Raw genomic sequence first — 19908 nt, 5'->3', positions numbered from 1 at the left:
TATTTTGGACAGTAGCTGGTAATCAGGACGTCTAACGTCATCCATGTGCTGATTCATTTGATTTCTTACACACTATAAAACATTTTATTGAAGATTCAAGATAATTCAACGGGTATACGTTCAAAGAATATACCAGATACTTATTAACACATATATTGTAAAATTATACCTTTGTAATTTAAAGACTGAATTTTTAAACCAGTAAAAATGGTAACACTTTGAATGATCTACAGTTGAAATCAGTTTTTTTAATGAGAAATCCCACAAAATCATTGAATTTGGACAATAACAAACAAAAAAATACATTTGTGTAGTGAAACAGTTGTAAAATTGTTGTAATTTTATCAGATTTTAGTGAATAGACGGGATTACATTGCATAATATCAAAGTATAACTCAATTGGGTATATATATATACGGAAATTATTGGTCTTGGATGTGCACTGCTGAAGAGTCCCATATTAGAACGAAACGACCATCCAGTGCTTCCAGGTTTTTCATGGTAGTCTAGCTTCAATTGACTCATGATTTCAACTATTGAAATTACTAAAATCTCTACGAAACCCCTTCTGATGATATATATATATATATATATATATATATATATATATATATATATATATATGAATTCTATTTACCTATCTTTATTCTGTTTTAAATTTCTCCTAGTGGTATGAATCAGATAATCCAGAAAGTATATCAATTCCAGGGAATTATAATGAACAATTAAGTAAATTTCAACGACTTTGTTTACTTCGATGTTTTCGTATAGATCGAATTTATCGAGCTATTACATTATATATTACAGATATAATGAGTGAAGATTTTGTTAGTCCACCAATATTAAATTTTACAACAATATATGAACAAACTACATGTAGATCACCAATAGTATTTATTTTAAGTCCTGGTTCAGATCCAACATCCGATTTAATTAAATTTGCTGAAAGACAAAATTTTGATATAAATCGTATAAAATTTTTATCTATGGGTCAAGGTCAAGAGAAAAATGCTCAAAATCTATTAGAATTATCTATTATCCATGGTAATTGGTTAATGTTACAAAATTGTCATTTATTAATAAAATGGTTAATTATTTTAGAAAAATATATTGAAAAATTAATAAAACCACATCCAGATTTTCGTTTATGGTTAACAACTGAACCATGTGATACATTTCCAATTGGTATATTACAACGTTCATTAAAAGTCGTGACAGAATCACCGAATAATTTAAAATTAAATATACGTTCAACATATTCAAAAATATCATCATCATCATCATTATTATTATTTAATGAATATTCTCATTCAATATTTCCAATATTAATTTATACATTAACATTTTTTCATGCTGTTATACAAGAACGTAGAAAATTTGGTAAAATTGGTTGGAATATTATATATGATTTTAATGAATCCGATTTTCGTGTATCTATGCAAATATTAATCACTTATTTACAAAAATCTATACATGAAAATGAAATAAAAATTCCATGGGATAGTTTAAAATATTTAATTGGTGAAGTAATGTATGGTGGACGAGTTATTGATGAATATGATAGACGTATATTAAAAACATATATCAATGAATATTTTGGTGATTTTATATTTGATACATATCAACCATTTTGTTTTTATTCATATAAACATTTTCAATATTCTATTCCAAATGGTAATACACGTGATGAATTCAGTCGTAAGTTTTATAAATAAATAAAAAATTTTATCTTGACATTTATTAACTATCATTTTTATCAGAAGGGATTTTGTGAAGATTGTAGTAATTTCAATAGTTGAAATTATGAGTTAATTGAAGCTAGACTACTATGGAAAATCTGGAAGCACTAGACGGTCGTTTCGTTTTAGTATGGGACTCCTCAGCAGTGCACATCCACGACTCCGCCTCACGAGATTCGAACACAGGACCTGTCAGTGTCGCGCGCGAATGCTTAACCACTGAACCACTGAGCCGTCATCCAACGGTGTTAATGTCTAACTTCGGGGTCATGGATGCGCACTGCTGAGGAGTCCCATAATAAGACGAAAAGACTGTCCATTGCTTTCAGGTTTTCCATGGTGGTTTAGATTCAATTGACTCATGGTCTCAACTATAATTTTAATGTTAACAGGATTATTGTTATAGTTTATCAATTCAATTCAATGGCCAATGCATACTACTTATTACTTCTCTAATCTGGTTAGCGTTTTTTTAGCGAGTTAGTTTTCTATGGGATAGGGTCACTAACACCATATCCAACCGTCCTATTTTATACGGGTTTGGGATCGGTAGTAGCCTCAGAGGGACTCCAGGAGGAGTTTACTTTTGACAATTGATTGGTCACTAGATGATGATCAATGTCATGTGTGTCAAGTCTCTCTTAGTGCAGATCGAATGCTATCGACCAAGTTGCAATGTGGACACTAGTCTAGCTGACTCGACACTGCGTGCACTATGTTGAGAGAAGATCGTGGTTGGAGGTAGTCAACAGGAAACCCTGGACCCGGGTTTCGTGCTACTTGACACTAGTCAGCAAAGTGTACTTGTAATCTTGAGGGAACTAGTGCTCCCTAATGGAGTTTACTTTTATAATCAGCTATACATAATTCTAAAAGAAATAATAATAAAGAGTAAGTTGAAAACTTTACTCTGAATTCTCAATGAATGTATACATGATAGTGCAATGAATCAGACATACATAGATGACTCGTGGTCTTTAGTAGATGAATAATTCTGTTATAATTCTCTCTTAATACAACCCAGTTATTCATATTGCTTAGTATTCTTGGACACCAACTCACTCGACAAGTCCCCAAATCAGAACACGGTTGAACGAGAAATAGATTATATTCCAAATAACAAGGTTAGATGGAAGTAAGAAGCTGATTGGATAAGAATTACCCAGTTAGCATGCACCAACGCAATCGTGCATCAAGCACCCTTTAATCCAATCTATATCCCGCTAACAAATTTACTCTCTAGCAACACACTTAGTAAAGTTTGGGTATCTTACTTATCATTTATCTTTGCTACAGTAAGTAATCTATCTAGTATCTTGTATCAGCATGTGACCTGACCCGGTCTATCACCTAATGAAAATCAAGTTTTCCTCTTTACATTCAGTTGAGATAAAGACATACGAGTTATTATTCAAAAAATCATTGCAAATCATGTAGTACTGGATAATTGTTTCAATTTATCTTTTAACTCGTAATTTCCTGTACTATTGAAATCTGAATCTTTCAGTTTTGTAGTAAGCTTGATAACATTGATCCACTAAGTTAGAATCTGTCAGTTTGCATTTGTAAAGTCTATCACTTTTGAAAGGTAAGTGAAATAGAAAGTGAAGGTGGAGAAGATTTGTGTTGACGGTGTCATTCAGAAGAAAGATGAAAGCTCCACGACCAAACCATCCAGCTCAGAGAACAAAACTCCACCAAAAAAAAAGAAAGTGAAGGTTTACATAAACTTCTTACAATAAATGATGTACATGGAAGACCTTTGAAAATATGAATGAAATGTAGGAAATAACAAAATATTTGAAATGTCATCATTGACTCATCACAATGAAGGTTTTTACTAGTTAGTAAACTGACTGTCAAACGCTGGGACAATTTGATAACTTGCATTTTGAGAGATTATACGTTTTTGCTTGGCTACATCACTGTTTGTCAAAAATTCTCAACAGGCCGAACTACTAAATCAAACAGGGCTTCATATCAGTTATCTATCATCATTTAATAGTTAACAACGTTCAGTGCGATATCGCTTTAACTGATAGCTATACTTCATGTTTAATCAGAAGAATTTGGTTAAAGTTACATGATCAACGTCCTGATATTTTTGAATAATCAGTAACTGACTGGTTAGAGACCCTGAATGACATGGCTCAAAATCGTTTGTAATGGCGCAGGTGCATACACTCTTTGTGTTCTCCCAAATTTTGATCTCCTTATTCCTCCTTGTCTCTTTTTTTCTCTTCCCAAATTTATTTCACTGTATTATGCTTTTTAAATAACATCTCCAAACACTAATTTTCCCGATTACTGCTTATACTCTTATTACCTCTACCACTACGGGATTTGAATCGACCACTGCATCTGTGTGCTAATGTGGTGTGACAACTCGAACTGATGTACGTACGTACGAAGTTCTACGTTGTTACTGACTGACTGGTTTGAAAAACTGTAAGAAATTACTCTAATTATATGCTAAACTTGAAGTCAACGTAGTAGTGATAGGATATTAGCCTGCAAATCAACTAATAATTTATATTCTAATCTATTAGCCAGTCAAATTAACATACGTAAAGAGAAATATTTCCATGGAGAATTCATTGTAGAACGACAGCGCTTATTGCTCCTCTGCAGCAAAAAATATTGAGGTTGAATTTAAACTTTGGTTCAGTGAATGGTCTCTTTTGCCTTAATAACCTATTTTTACACACTTTATAATTCTATGTGCGACATAGCTTCCTTTAAAATCCATCCGAATAAAAGATTCTGGTAACAATAAATTTCTAACCAACCGTGATTATTAATGGGTAGTCTGATTCGTCAGACTGGTTAAAATTGGGGGTCAGTCTTTTTCAAACATGTATTTATCGCCATAATTTTTTTGGAGTTTATATTTTCTCCAGTCTACTAATTGTGATAATTGTGTGGATATATACACTTGTATTAAATGTTTACAATATATTGTGAAGTTAATAACTAAGAAATTAAAGAATCACCAGTATGTTTAGTAATATTTTCCTCCTCTTCTATCCTTTAGAGAAGTGAAACGAGATTACTATATACTACATGTATCAAATATATTCGATAATGAAAAGTGGTGTCATGAAAGTACAACTAATCGTAAACATTTGTGGATAAATATGAGCATCAGCTAATCACTGTCGAAAATATTTTTACTCAGATTTCTTTAATCTTAACAATTCAAATACATAGATAATTGGAATTTTGCTGCAATATTCTATATTTCGTACTGTAATCAAATACTTAGTATTGAATAAAGCAGGTATTACTAATCAAATATTATACTCAAGATCCAGAAATAATATAGACGTAAAGTTCATCCATTAATATTAATTAAACTGTCCCTATATCTTGTAAAATCATCCATTTGATTTAGCTAACTTCTTTTTAATGAACTGGATAAGACAAATAAATTCTTTCTATAATTTCCACATTTCAGGTTATATTGAATCGCTCCCACTAACTAATACACCTGAAGTATTTGGTCTTCATTCAAACGCTGAAATAGGTTATTATACAAATGCAACCAAAGAAATTTGGAGTTATCTACTTGAATTACAACCACAGACAAGTAGTCAAACAAATTCAACAAATCGTGAAGAGTTCATTTCACAAATAACACAAGGTTTATTAACTACTCTACCACAAATATTTGATAGAGAAGCTTTAAGAAAAAAATTAGGCGTAAATATACCACCAATTACAGTTGTTTTATTACAGGTAAACATGTTTAGGAATGAAATTTTTGTAATGTGCAACATTATTAAATGGAAGTTTCAATATATCATTAGAATATTCACCTTTATACTTTTAATGTCATTAGTTCTAGAAATGTTTATAAGAAGCGTTAGGAATATGCTATTTTCCAAGTATCAATACATGTTTTTTACTGACAGGAACACCTTGATTTGAACATTTACTTAGTCAGTTAACTTAAAATCATAATACTTAGATATTATTATTATTATTATAAGCTTTATTCAATATTATATTTTTGGTACTATATAGAATTCTCAGCACAAAATATTTCAACAAGTTTCCGTTTCCTTCTTCTTAGTCGATCCTGACGATAAATATTGAGTGATCGCCAGTTAGATGTTGGCAGTCCAGTAAATAAACATCTGAATAATGTATATTCATTTCTCTGCATATTGCCAGCGACCACATTATCTCTTATTGAGCTTTTAGTAACTTTGACAACGAAAGGTTGTAAACTTTTCAGAAATGCACTAGGATGAGTTATGCGATTAATATACATAATGATATATTAAAACAAACAAAAATAGATAACTTGTTGAAATATTTAGATGACAGGAACAGGTAGCCCAGATGCTCAAGCAGGCCGCCCAATTATAATGATGAGTAATGTTCAACTGTTGAGCGTGTCAGTTATCCATTAATTTTTATATCTAATTAATTTAATACTGATGTACTAAGTAAAACAAGTCAGAGAAGATGATATCTACGAAGATGCAACTATTAGCATACTAAGGTAAATGGATTATTTGCCGCTCGCGCACCTCTACCTAGATAAATATGGTCCGACATAGGTACGGATGGATTATAATTACTCTATTTATCTCTTGTTAGTAAAACTTCCCATGTCAATCATTTGTTTATCATTTATTTATCATTTATTTATTTATTTATTTATTTATTTATTTGAACGCATAAATATTGGTACAAAGGGACACCGAATACACATGCGCCACACAACTCACTTGATTTGTGTGTGGGCTATAATACTGCCCAGGCTCCCAGACCGAAGCAGATGGTTTTCTTAGGGGGCCACACCCGGAGCCTTCGACCTAGAGGTCTGATCCACATCGCAGTGGAACAATGCAAGGAGATGCAGTTCCATGGTAACTGGTGACCAACGATTGGTTCATACGCCATTTGTTCCTTCAGGATCCTAGAGTTCATGTGCATCACTGGTTTGGAATCAGGGTTTTCCAGCTCCCCTAGGTGAAACCTCCATGTCCACCAACTTGGTTAAAGAGCCGGACATTCACTTTTCTTCCCCTCAAGTCCGTAAACAACACCCCCGTCACAAGAAAGCAGTGAGTGGGGCTTTCCTGGCAGTGTTTTTATGCACGTGGCCATTTGAGAGCATCTCGAGGGGGAGAGCTAACTCTCCCTACCCTTGGCATTTGAGGAAAATTTGCTCTGCTTAAGCAGTAAAACTGTTCTTGGTAGTTTTCTCAAAATGGAGATCATAATAAATAAATGAATTTAATTTTAACTCGTGAAACATAATTGGCTATAAAAGTGCTAACAAAATATGTACAAATCAGCAATTTTTAACGAATTCCATTTCGGCATTGTAGACTTCAATGTTCGACATGATTGAGAAAGGCGCCAAGTGAACGAATTTTAACTAGCTGTATAGTCAGGTAAATTTATGAATCATTAGGATTTTCATCCACAATATCATGAAAAGTGTCCCGAAAATAATTTTGGCATTAAAAATGAATTAAGTATTCTCACTGTAATTTTTGTAGCTACGATAATGGAAACGAAATGATGTCAGTAATAAGAATGCATGCCTTATCGTCACTAAGATATCCGTATATATTTAGTCCTGATTAAATACAGTGCTCTATCTTGCTTATTATGGCCTGAAAAATGCATCTTGTCTGCAAAAAGTCAAACAGACGACTAATCCCACTTCTATTGAACATGTCATGCACTAAGTTAACAAAAAGATGGTGATCTAAGACTCTGCAGGATATACACGATTGGTCACTATCCAAAGGTAAAATGTACACTATCTTTTCTAATGATCTTTCGTATCCATCCCATCTAGTTTTGTTATGATTAAACTCTAGACTTCAGGATCTTTATCGTGAGTCATTCACCTTCAAACATTTTTTTGAACCCTGAAATATTGTTAATATGGCATTCTTACACTTTCTAATGAATTTATCTACTTTGTAATTATCTTAATTTTAGGAACTAGAGAGGTTTAACTTACTCATCAAACGAATGGATCAAACCCTTAGAACATTGAAACGTGCATTGAATGGGGAAGTTGGTATGTCAGCCGAACTTGATAATGTTGCACGTTCCCTATTTAATGGCCAACTACCAAGCATATGGCAGCGTTTAGCTCCAGCGACTAAAAAGTCTTTAGGCAACTGGATGATACACTTTCATGATCGTCATAAACAATACACTACTTGGGTAAATTTATAAAATAAGTTTATTACATAACATTACATTATCCTTCCTATTTTAATTTATTCTAATAAGAAAATTTTGAGCAAAGATGGATGGTGGCAAGAAGTGGAATCCAGGACGCGCGTTTTTTCCTATTTAGGACACGTCAGCTGGATAAAATGCGTGTCTTGGATTCCACTACTAGCCACCATCCATCTTTGCTTATGATGCTTGTGACTTAAGGCAATATTGAGGCGATATGCACGGAATGCATATATACCAATAAGAAACTGATCAATTTCAGTCCTAAACATCGATGGGAAGATACAAACAAACAACACAAAATGAAGAAAATTTTAAGTTTATAATAAAATTTTATTTCCAATACCATACAAAAAATATTTTAAAACGATGAAGATTTGTACCTCTTAAAGGTGCTTTTGATTGTGTTACACCCAGACAATCATGTTTATAAATTTGATTTAGAAAACGTAAAATTACTGATTGATGAAATTCAAAGAATGCTAAAAAATTTCTTGTAGCACTGTGTTCAGGTCACTTCGCAATCACCTGAATTATCGATAATGGGGTTCATTCAGCAATCTATTTTAAAAAGTTAAATGATCCCGCTACCTGGAGCCAGCCCAAAAAACACAACCAAATGAACAGTTTGCGGTAGCTTTTTAAAATATATTCCTTTTTCATAGTTCCTTAAGGAATGTCTGGTAGTGAAGCATTCTAAAACGTAGATTAACATCCAACATTAATAGATAGTTAAGTAATAGTTTATTCTGATGCAGTAATGAGTGGATTGAGTTTATTGGAACAGTTAAAGACTGAAATCTCGATTTTTATTCTTCTTAATACTGAAAATCGAATTTGAACTTAACATAGTGCAGTTTTACGGAGTATTATGACTGGTAGGTTGATGTAACAATTTCAAACGCTAATCAAATAATAATGGGATTGAATTCAATTTTATTATATTCTTGTCGTGTGAATGTTTTTCAAACAATGTACATTTGTTTAATGACATCGATGAATTCGGATGAGGTACAAAACTACCTATAATCCACATATTAACTTACCTTCTATAACAAATTGTACACAATATAATATTTAGATAGGCATTTAAACTTGAAGTCATGAGAAATCAGATCCATGAACTGTTAAGATTTGATCCAATTATTTGATCCAACCTTCATACATATTTACAAGGTCATATTTATTTTTGCTGGATTAAAGTGGAAAAAAACTCGATTTTTATCATTTTGACTTTAATGTAAAAATATGAGCATTATACTCCTTTATGATCAATGAAAACTACTAACTTCTATTGACTTCGATAAAACTTCAATATCCATTACATTTAGATACTTAGATATCTTTAGTATTTATCTTCCTGAATGATGTATTTACCATAGATTAACTACTATACTGATTGATATGAAAAGTAATCAGCTAATAGAAATTAAAATTAAGATAACACTATATATATCGTTTAAAGATCCTCATCATATTAAAAGACTACTAGTTGAACGAAGAATATTCTTTTCGATAAATTCTCTTAAGGTTTTACAATTTGTTTTTATTGATTTATTTAAACACATATTGGTACAAGAGGGCACCAGATATATATGCGCTACACAATAACGATGAGAATGGGAAGAGATAAAGAATGTAAGGTGCGTATAAGAGAGAAGAAGAAACAACAATATCGACCACAGATTAGTGGTGTAATAATAATAATAATAATAATAATAATAATAATAATAATAAGAAGAAGAAGAATGGGGGAAAGAGAAAGGTACAACCAGAAAGAATTTGTGGTAGTCGGTACTCAGTATAGTCCTTAAACTTCGTATACAGTTCGTCTTGATAACCGTCACTAGATAACGCCCCAACGGTATATTAATCAGAAGGCGAATACGATGTGTTGATTACGTTTATTATGGGGCCACACACATATATACAAAATTACAAGTGCGTTAAACAAGCATGAAAGAGTTGTGCCGAAAAGCATGCAGGCAAGAGAGCGAGTGAGTTAGAGAATACGAGTACGAGTAAACGAGTACAAATAAGCGGGTGCAAATAAGCCAGAGAGCAATAAACATGGATAAAATGGAAATATATCTACATAGTGAAATGAATGAATCATCGAATCAATTAAGCGACTAATAGCAAGGCTAGCAGAGTGAATATATGTGCAAGTAGTAAGCAATACTCAAGCATACATGTTCATACATTCGCAACAATAATAAAGATACAATTATATAGATAAGTTGTTGTTGTACGGATGACTACGTTCGTTAATAAGTTAACAAAATGACTTAATCGAAATAAATGTGAACAAACTCAATTGCACGTGAGTTGCTATAATAGCTCCCCCCAGCAAACAAAGATACAAAGTAGTGTCTGTGTTTGCGAAAAAAAATGTCAAATTTAACGGTATAGTAAATATCGAAGTTTACGAGATTAAGATGTATGATAGAACTATCGTGTAAGTTATAACAAATACGTGTAAGTTTGAGTTCGTATATGTCCGTGAGGTCAAATAACATAATAACGGAAGATCGAAAGAATACATAAAATATGTCGAATGTAATAATAAATAAGTTAAAATTTTCTATGTGTACATAGAAAACGAAGATGAAAGAAATTTACATCCGAATAGGCGAAAGAAATTATTAATTCAAAATCCTAGCTATGTATCATTGTGGCCATCTCACTTTTCGACCATATCTTGTCGTTACTGGATTCTCTTCGTTTGTCTTCGTCGATGTTGTTGATAATTGGAACTCACGTTTCGGTGATTTGACGGTTTTCGAAGTATCTGTATGTACTGGCTGATCGTCAGCTCCGATGAAAGCTGGTTTGACTCGATCGATGCTAATTACATCCGTTTTTCCAGCTTTGTCTACCGTAATAGTTTTATCATTTCACTTTGAATGGACCATCGTAGGCCGGCTGTAAGAGACGCTGACCATTATCCCTTCTGATAAACACATGGGTACTGTCACTCAGTTGTTTTGGTATGTATACCCAGTGTCGATGTTGTCTCGGAAGCGTTACTCTTAGATTACTCATATGCTGTTTTAGACGTTGTACATAGTTTGCTATATCAAGTGGAACACTTTAACCTGAGGTGAAAAACTCTCCTGGTAGACGTAGAGTAGTTCCATAAACCAACTCTGCTGTGAAACATCCTATATCTTGTTTGATTGTTGATTTTAAACTCAACATGACTGATGGGAGCTTGCTGGCCCAATCATTATTGCTAATAACAGCTGTAAGAGAGGCTTTAATTTGCCGATGTAATCTCTCTACCATACCACTCGACATCGGATGGTAGGATGTTGTGCGAACTCGTTTGATTCCGAGGAGCTCTGTGAGTTGTTGGAAGAGGCGGCCCTCAAAATGAACTCCTCTGTCGGTCTTGATATTAGTAAGCACGCCATAATAAGAAATCTAATGCTCCACTAGGGTTTTAGCAATAGTTTCGGCTGCAATGTTTTTTATGGGCACTGCTACAGGCCATCGCATGAATCTATTAATGCAGGTGAGAATGTGACTAAAGCCACTTGAAATCGGCAGTGGTCCCACAATGTCGACATGTATATGCTCGAATCTGCTATCAGGGTGACGGAAATGACCTACTGCGGAACTAGTGTGGCGATGTATCTTAACTTTCTGGCAGTTACGAATATCCCGGTTCATACTTGACCATACGAAACGCTCGCTGCTTAGTTTGATGGTGGCCTTTATTCCAGGATGCGAAATATTATTTATAGCTTCGAAAATGTTTCGTCTTAATGGCTTTGGAATAAATGGTCGTGGTTGGCCCGTAGAGAATCACACATGATGCTTACTTTTCCAAATGGAGTTTCTTTGAGTACTAACGAGTTTGTGTTGGCAGACCTTTGTCTGTTTAACTCAACATCCATATTTTGCAATGCTGCTAATTTGTGATAATCGACTTCGGATTGGATGAGAGCGCTTACCATCGTTCTCGATAACGCGTCTGACACTTCGTTCTTTCGTCGTACTAATATCGTCTTCTCGTCTAGAAGCGATCTATATTGCTCGCTCTTGTCTTTTGATACTACTAAGTTCATGGGTACGTAATCGGTTGTCAATCCTCTTATCACTACTGAACGGTCAATGTTCATGAGCCGGTTTCATCGGGTATCCACTAGTAAGTCGAAATCTTATAGGTACGGATACATCTGCGATAATGAATTCCCAGAGGAATGAAGTACTACGACCAAAATTCAAGGTTACTTTTCGTTTGCCATATGTCTTTATATCGGATTTATTTGCTGCCTTAAGCGTTAGCGCTGTATTGATATTTCGTGTTTCATTACTCACTGGAGGCACGACGCTTACTTCTGCTCCCGTGTCCACTAAGAACTGAGCGCCTATTACTCTGTTCTGAACCGAAAATAAACGACTGTTTCTAGGAGCTGTTCCAGTTGTCGCGGGGGTTACCGACAATCGGTGTGATTGTTTGGATTTCCATGGTGGTCTGCAGTTTCGAGCTTTGTCGCCGAAAGTTTGATGGTACCAACATATTGTATGAGCTTAGCGTCTCCTAGGACATGATCGACTTCTATCTCTCAATCTACTTCACGACCATCTTCTTTGTATATCACTCTGATTTAGCTTCGTCAGCTTGTGGCATAAAATTTCAGTTCCATATATACTTGTTCGAAAGAAAATCTATTCCGATATACATTCACTGGCAGGAGCATAGCACGGTAGTGAAGTGAAGTTGGCGTTTTTTTAAAGTTAACATTCTGATCAAAACTCGGATGGAACAGTCAGACAGAATTATTTCTTTGATTTGAATAGTTGAGATCATGACTGAATTGAGGCTAGAGCACCATGGAAAACCTAATAATGTCTGACTTCAACTAATCCACGAAATTTATAAAAATTTCAATTGATTATACTGCTTAATCACTAAGGCTTACTTAGAATCATTAGTGTTGGTTCAGTTGACCTTTCCCATAGAAATAATGTCGTTGGTAGTATTACATTCGTCTATCGTAACTGTATGACAAAACATTGAAATATTCTGAATAAGTTTTGCATATACTATCGTTAGACAGATTAGTGTTCATTAGATGACATTTCCTATACGAAATCGTTTACTTAAACCGTTTATTTGATAAAGCTTAAAAAGCGTTTACCAATACGTGGGCGATAATCACATAATGATTATTAATCTTAAATGAATTTTGATGGTTTCACCACTTGACCTTTGCCATGGAAATAAGGAACTGGAATAAAATTTAAATCAAATTGTGGGTGGCCCTGAAAAGGGCCTTTACTCGTTCTCTTAACAGTTTCGAATTTCACGAACAAAGGCGCTGCTATGATTCCATCATAGCACTGTACATGGGACAGTGGATTCCATGGACAAGTGGTGATGGGTAGTAAGCACAAAATAAACGAAGCAATGCTTCGCATGAACAAAATGTCCAGGCACATCCATCAGCAGTTTCATTTGGCGGTTGTGCAAGATTGCAAATAATATACAGCTTCCGATCTCTGGAAATGGGGATCTCTCACCGCATAATGGCAGTACGTAGCTCTTTCATAAGTTTTAACGGCGCTCTTCAGGTGATTGAGACGCTACGAGATACAGTGTGCTCAAGAATAGGTTATCGGTTTCTGTGATAACGTGAGGAATGACAGAGGTCGTACCTTGTACGTTACTACCGTCCATAACTGGAAGAAAATGTTCATGTCATCAAGTCCAGACATTTTATATCGATTTTAAGAAATAAATGACCAATTATAACGAACTCAAAACTAGCTATTTGATTGGACGAAACAGAATGAAAATTATTGGAAGATGGGAATGAAAAAAATATTTCACTCGAAAAAAAAAAAATAGAAAAATGGCCATGCAATTAATGTTAACCCTGAAATATTATCCTGATAAAATGTAAACATGTTTGATTATATTGACCAACAGGCTGTAAATTATGCAGATGTGAAAATAATTTTAATTGATAAGTGAATCTAGAAAAGTTTTCGTTTTTTTTCATCTAAATTTCACTCTATACATGTTAGTGCGGATTTTTTTCAATGTTATTATTCAATATCTTACTTTTTTACACAGATTGAAAATGGTGATCCAGGTGTCATTTGGTTATCAGGTCTACATATTCCTGAATCGTTTCTGATGGCTTTAACTCAAACAACATGTCGTCGCAATGGATGGCCATTAGACAAAAGTGCATTATTTACAGCAGTAACTCAATATACAGATTCCACTGAAATACAAGAACGAGCACATCAAGGATGTTTTGTTCAAGGACTGTATTTAGAAGGCGCAAGCTGGGATTTAGCTAAAGGTTGTTTGAAACGTCAAAAGTCACGACAACTAGTTCAACCCTTGCCTATTCTTCGAGTTAGTGCCATTGAAGCCCATCGTTTAAAATTGCAAAACACATTTTGTACTCCAGTTTACGTTACTTCAGAAAGACGGAATGCAATGGGAGTTGGATTAGTTTTTGAAGCTCATTTAAAAACTGAAGTTCATCCAAGTCATTGGGTGTTACAAGGTGTATGTCTTACTTTAAACGCTGACTAGTAACAATGTTTTCTGATGGCTCTGTTGTGAATAGGATTGTTTACTAATTTTCTCCACAATGTTTCTTTTCCAATATCTATGACAAACTAATATTTTGCAGATTAAATAAATAATGGTTTATATTTATCATATTTCTGATGGTAATTTGAGTATTACACAATCTCTACATGTTTACATCACAATACTAACTAATCTAGAGACGTTTTTTTATTAATTTTCAATCACATAGTTATACTTAAAAGTTCATCATGAACAATACCGGTAGATTATTCTGTTTGTTCATTGTTTTTGTGATTCCAATTCATGTTGACACTTATATTTTAATGCATTTTACTGATATTAACTATATTTACTTATGACAACACGAAATATCGGTCGTTAAACTATGCTACCAGTATTTAGAGTATTTAAACAACTAAGTTATGAGAGTTTTTCTCCTAGTGTTCTCTATATCAGTTTAGGTAAATCGTCTGTCAAACAAAGTATAAATTATAGAGGCCAGAAATAAAAAGCAACCACTGGGCCTACTTCTCAGCCAGTCACACCAAATCCTTTGAACGAATCATGGAGATTCAGGATTCTTGTTTGACATCCTACGGAATATATTGTAAAACTGTAGATCGGTGGAGCTTCATATACGACATAATATTTGAGACAATATAGGTCGTTTACCTACAAAGTCCGTTAAAGAAAATTTAAAGATATAGAATGTAAGGAAGCTTAGGCTTAAGAATAAAAAAGTCCTCATTAGTTTTGGCAGCTGAGGAAGGTAGAACCTAGAGGCTATCAATCACAGCTCACAGTCCATTTACTGACCCAGGTCGTCATAACAAAATAATCCCATAGATTTGCTAAACCTAAGAAATGGTCTCTGAGGTGATGCCTGTCAAACATACAACTGCTTGAGAGTAATTTTCCTTTTTCAAGTTACGAATTAGTGCTCTGTGGATGATTAAGATTTTCAATAACAGAAACCTTTAAGTGAGGACTGAATAATAACTCTCATGGGGCAGAACTATAACTTCCTTTATCCATATGTCTGAATAACATTCGCGCATTAGGACTTATATTGGTTAGTGATGAAGACCCTCGTCAAAATTCCTAACCATAACTTCTAACTTTAACTCATAAACCCGATTTTTCACGCTACTTTATAGCTCCATTTTGATCCAAGTAAACTGAACAATTTAATATTAATCAGAAATCATCAATAAATTATAATCTCACCCATACTTTTCTCTTCGTCACTTACTATTCCATCATTCTATTTCCTGTTCTCCTTCTTTTTTCCCTGTACTGTTATTTCCTCCTTGTTTCTTGCCAACAGGATTGGTTATATAACTCTTGTATACTTCAGCTAACAATCAGATATACTGTTTAATACAAACCAACGTCATTTCATTATTTACCAACGATTTGTTTTGTGTTTGGGAGCTGTGATTCAGCGAACTTGTGACGGTTGTGTTCCTCCGTGCCGTTGATAAGGCGGAGTGTGACAGCAAAAACAATTTCTCTTATATACTTTTCAGTTGTACGATTTTCAGTATTTTCAATCAGTGCTGGAAACTAGTATTTCCATCATTTCCTCACTAAACAATGGCGCAATCACCCCGGTAATTTTGCAAACTGAAACAAACATATTGTTTGAATCAAACTGATGCAAAGCCGAAGAGTTACCCGATTACTTAAGTGAGGTTCGAACTGAAATCACTTAAATTAACGCCCAATAGCCGTCTTTCTGAGGTGCCGAATCACTGTTTATTATGAACTGATCAGCATTTCGAAATGCTATCAGCCTAGAGCCTGATTAGCTATTGAGCTCGTATATGCTGCGTTGCCGAATGAAGACATTTCGCGCTCTCAGTATTGGTGAGGCCCACTTTATTCCATTCACTGTGTGTCTAGGTTCCTCAGGTAACGAAAGTGAACTTTTATTGATTCCATTTACAAAACTTAAGTGGATAACTAGTATCCCATTACTATCATGCCCAAAACCAAATATTTAATTAGCAGTTACAGTTTATTCCCAAGGGGCTATAGATCACAATAATAGCATTTAGGATTACAAGTGAGACAGATATGGTATAAGGTGTTGTAAAAATGTCACCATAGTGGTAAATAAATACCCGAAATAAATAGTTCTGTGAGTCCTCAACGTGTGATTTAGACCATGTTAGTTTTACTGGACAAGTCTGGTTGAAGACGCTGGATCACACATCTGCATCAGATCACGAGTGGGTACGCCGTGCTCCTACAGCCGTTGGCCAGCTTAGATTAAACGCTTCCCGATATAGAGATAGCTTTTCAGATATATATATATATATATACAACCTTGTAGAATTATGGTCTACTACGATATTAGTACTTCTCTAGTAATAGACCTAATCCCATAATTGTAGATTTGTCTTGATGTAAATGCTAATCCATAAGATTTTACGTGGATGTCACATCATTGTCTACACTGACTCATCACATCCTAACAATTACTAATATATGATTTAGAAGACATTCAGGCTGGAGAAAGAACAATATATCTAATATGAGTAAAAGATATAGGGTAGCATTCAGCAGGGACCGCGCCTGCAAAGACGAGCCATGCCACCCGATCAACTCGAATTAACTCAATTCATTGTTCCCGCCTTTTTCATCGTTGGGTCTTTTTCCGCGTTGAATATTAAATATCTGTATTTTCCAAGTTGTCTCGTGCTCAGCTTTGAGGGTTGTACGGTTAGGACCTAATGCCACTACAACCTCTTCATTTCTGACTCCTGATTTGACTGGGTCGGCAGAGACACTTAAGTTACTTAAGATTAAACCTCTTTCACCTCCCTTATTTCAACTAGTCCCATTTTAGAAAGACAATATACAAACTCGGTTCTAATACACAGAATCACGTTCACTATTCCCTGCAGTAGCGAAAGCACTACCGCGCGACTTTACCAGGTACGTTACACCCAGCACCTTCACTGATGATGGTTTGGAACCTTCAGAAACTTCAGAAAAGGCCATCCTTAAACGTGGAAAACTAACCGATCGGCAAAGGTTAGACCAAATCCACCACAACATCGACCTTCAACGCGGCTCGGAAGCAGGAACATTGCTACGTGTGCGAAAGGCCATTGGTCAAAGGACCTTCGGCAGATGCTTGTTTAGACAGCTCTGCTTGTCTAAGCAACATCAGCAGGCACAGACAATACTTGTCTCATTCCAAAGTAAAGTTAGAAACCAAATGGCTGTATCTACCGACCGGGTTCTGTAGATCAACAGAACTTTCAACGCCGAGGTTTGTTCAGTCAAAAAAGCCTTAAACGACACTAAACGACGTCAAAGACATTTGTGACACTGTTACACGTTACCTTAATATTCATCATAATCGTAGACGCTCCAGAAGTCTTTGAAAACAATAACCACGAAAAGGATCTGCCTCTAGACCATGAGAGATAGATAATCTTAATTGATACTGGCATCATAATAAGTATGAAAAGTCTTCAGTAATTGCAGGAAACACTGAAGATTCTCAATCCCCAAACCGCCCGATACGAAGAGCTCTTCGGTAAACTTTCTCACCGGCACACGTTAACGATAACCGTGGCCAGCGAACATGACCTTCCGTTGTAAATCACTGACGTGATTAAAAACATTCACTATCTCGTCAACACTTGGGGTAGAAGTTGGTGTACTTCCTGCAAATCCCGACGACAGTAAATACATAAACCGATTACCACATAAGGTCGAAAATATGTGTATCTTGACGCAGGTTTACTCACACTCATCAACCGGATCTTCGTTGTTGCAGATGTTTCTACGCCGATCATTGGTATAGACCTGCTGCAACATCATAACCTACTCTTTGACATGTGCAAACGGAGGTTAGCAGACAGAAAGCGCATAACCAAATTCCCACGTTGCTCGTTTCCGAACGGCTGCAAAAACACGATATTACTCTGGATGTTCGGAAATATCAAATCAGGACAAACTCCCTAGATTTTCGTGGACACCCTATTGATGCTCAAGTCATCCGCTCTCCAAAAAGCAAAAAGGCGGCTATTCTGAATTACTCAAAACCAACCACAGTCATGCAAACACGTACGTTCAATCGCCTGATAAGTTTATGTCAATGGTTCATTCCGAATAGCAAGTCTCCCGCGAGACCTCTAACCGTTGAACTTCATGGAACTGAAGGACCCATCAATTCTGACGACAACGTAAGGAAGTATTCTCCACAGTCAAGGAACTTGCCGCAAAATCAATCGTGCTCGCACGCCAGGACACCAAAGCACCCATTAGTACCACAGTACAAGCATCCGACTCTGTAATCGGAAGGGTCTTAAAACAACGAGTTTGTACCAGCAAGCAACCTTCGGTATTTTTCTTTAGACGGTTAAAAGATACGGAGTCGGGGTAAATCACAATCCTCATGGGACCCCTAGCCACGTTTTCTGCTGTACGGCATTTTTGACAACCTGGTGAGGTCCGAGAATTCACGATGCAACAATACTGCAACCCTTAACTGAGGCATTACGGGGACATGTCCGAAGATTCCATCTATCAAAAAGGGCAACACAAGCATTCAAGAACTTCAAGAAGGCACCAAACAAAAAACGACGTTGGATGGACGAAAGAGTGAAATGCAATTAGTCATCTTGACCAATGCATCGAGTGTGGCGGTAGGAGTTGTTTTGCAACAGTTAAAAAATGGCACGTGGGAACGGCTTACATTTTTTCGAAGAAACTGAACCCTATGCAAACGAGATATAGTACTTTCGGGAGAAAATTACCGGCGGTTCACTTGACAATAACGCATTTTTGACATATGGTAGAAAGTTTAAATTTTACTGTATACATGTACCACAAACCACCCACGAAAGCACTAATCGCAAAGCAAGACAATTACTCTCCGAAAGAAATCCGACAGGTACAATTTATTTCACATTTCACATTTGACATACGATATATTAAAGGCCAAGAAAACGAAGTAGCTGACGCACTACCAGGAACAACGATAAATGTACTTACTCCAATTGGGACCGATTGTCACGGTCTAGCAAAGTTACGAGAGACGAACGGTGAACTGGGCAACCTAAGATTTGATGACATGACATCATTAATATTTGAAGATGTTCATCTTGGTAGCGCAAAAGCAATATGTGATACATCGGCAGGCCGACCACGACCATTCATCCTGAAACCACCGCGACAGAAGGTATTTGAAAGTATGCACAGCATATAGCATCCCGGAATAAAAGCCACGGTGAAGCTAATCAGCGAACGCTTCGTGTGGACAAACACGAATCGCGATGTGCGTAATTGGACACAGGCATGCACGAAGTGCCAAAATGTCGAAGCACATCGTCATGCAAGCTCCGCAATGGGTTCTTCCTTATACAG

General features: G+C 35.5%; 1 protein-coding gene across 1 annotated transcript in view; it reads left to right on the top strand.

The window, feature by feature from the left end:
* Window positions 1-14520, top strand: part of DNAH10 (Dynein heavy chain 10, axonemal) — a gene marked incomplete at its 3' end in the record, with an annotated part of 74052 nt that extends 59532 nt beyond the window's left edge. Inside the window, exons 36-39 of the mRNA XM_051219328.1 lie at window positions 669-1698; window positions 5197-5477; window positions 7710-7940; window positions 14047-14520. Of these exons, the coding sequence (XP_051066384.1) occupies window positions 669-1698; window positions 5197-5477; window positions 7710-7940; window positions 14047-14520 (2016 nt within the window). The remainder of the gene's footprint in view (window positions 1-668; window positions 1699-5196; window positions 5478-7709; window positions 7941-14046) is intronic.
* Between the last annotated feature and the right edge of the window lie 5388 nt (window positions 14521-19908).

The sequence above is a fragment of the Schistosoma haematobium genome, chromosome 4 (assembly GCF_000699445.3).
Source record: "Schistosoma haematobium chromosome 4, whole genome shotgun sequence".
Lineage (NCBI taxonomy): Eukaryota > Metazoa > Platyhelminthes > Trematoda > Strigeidida > Schistosomatidae > Schistosoma > Schistosoma haematobium.
The sequence above is the reverse complement of the archived record's forward strand: the minus strand, read 5'-3'. Positions and strand labels throughout refer to the sequence as shown.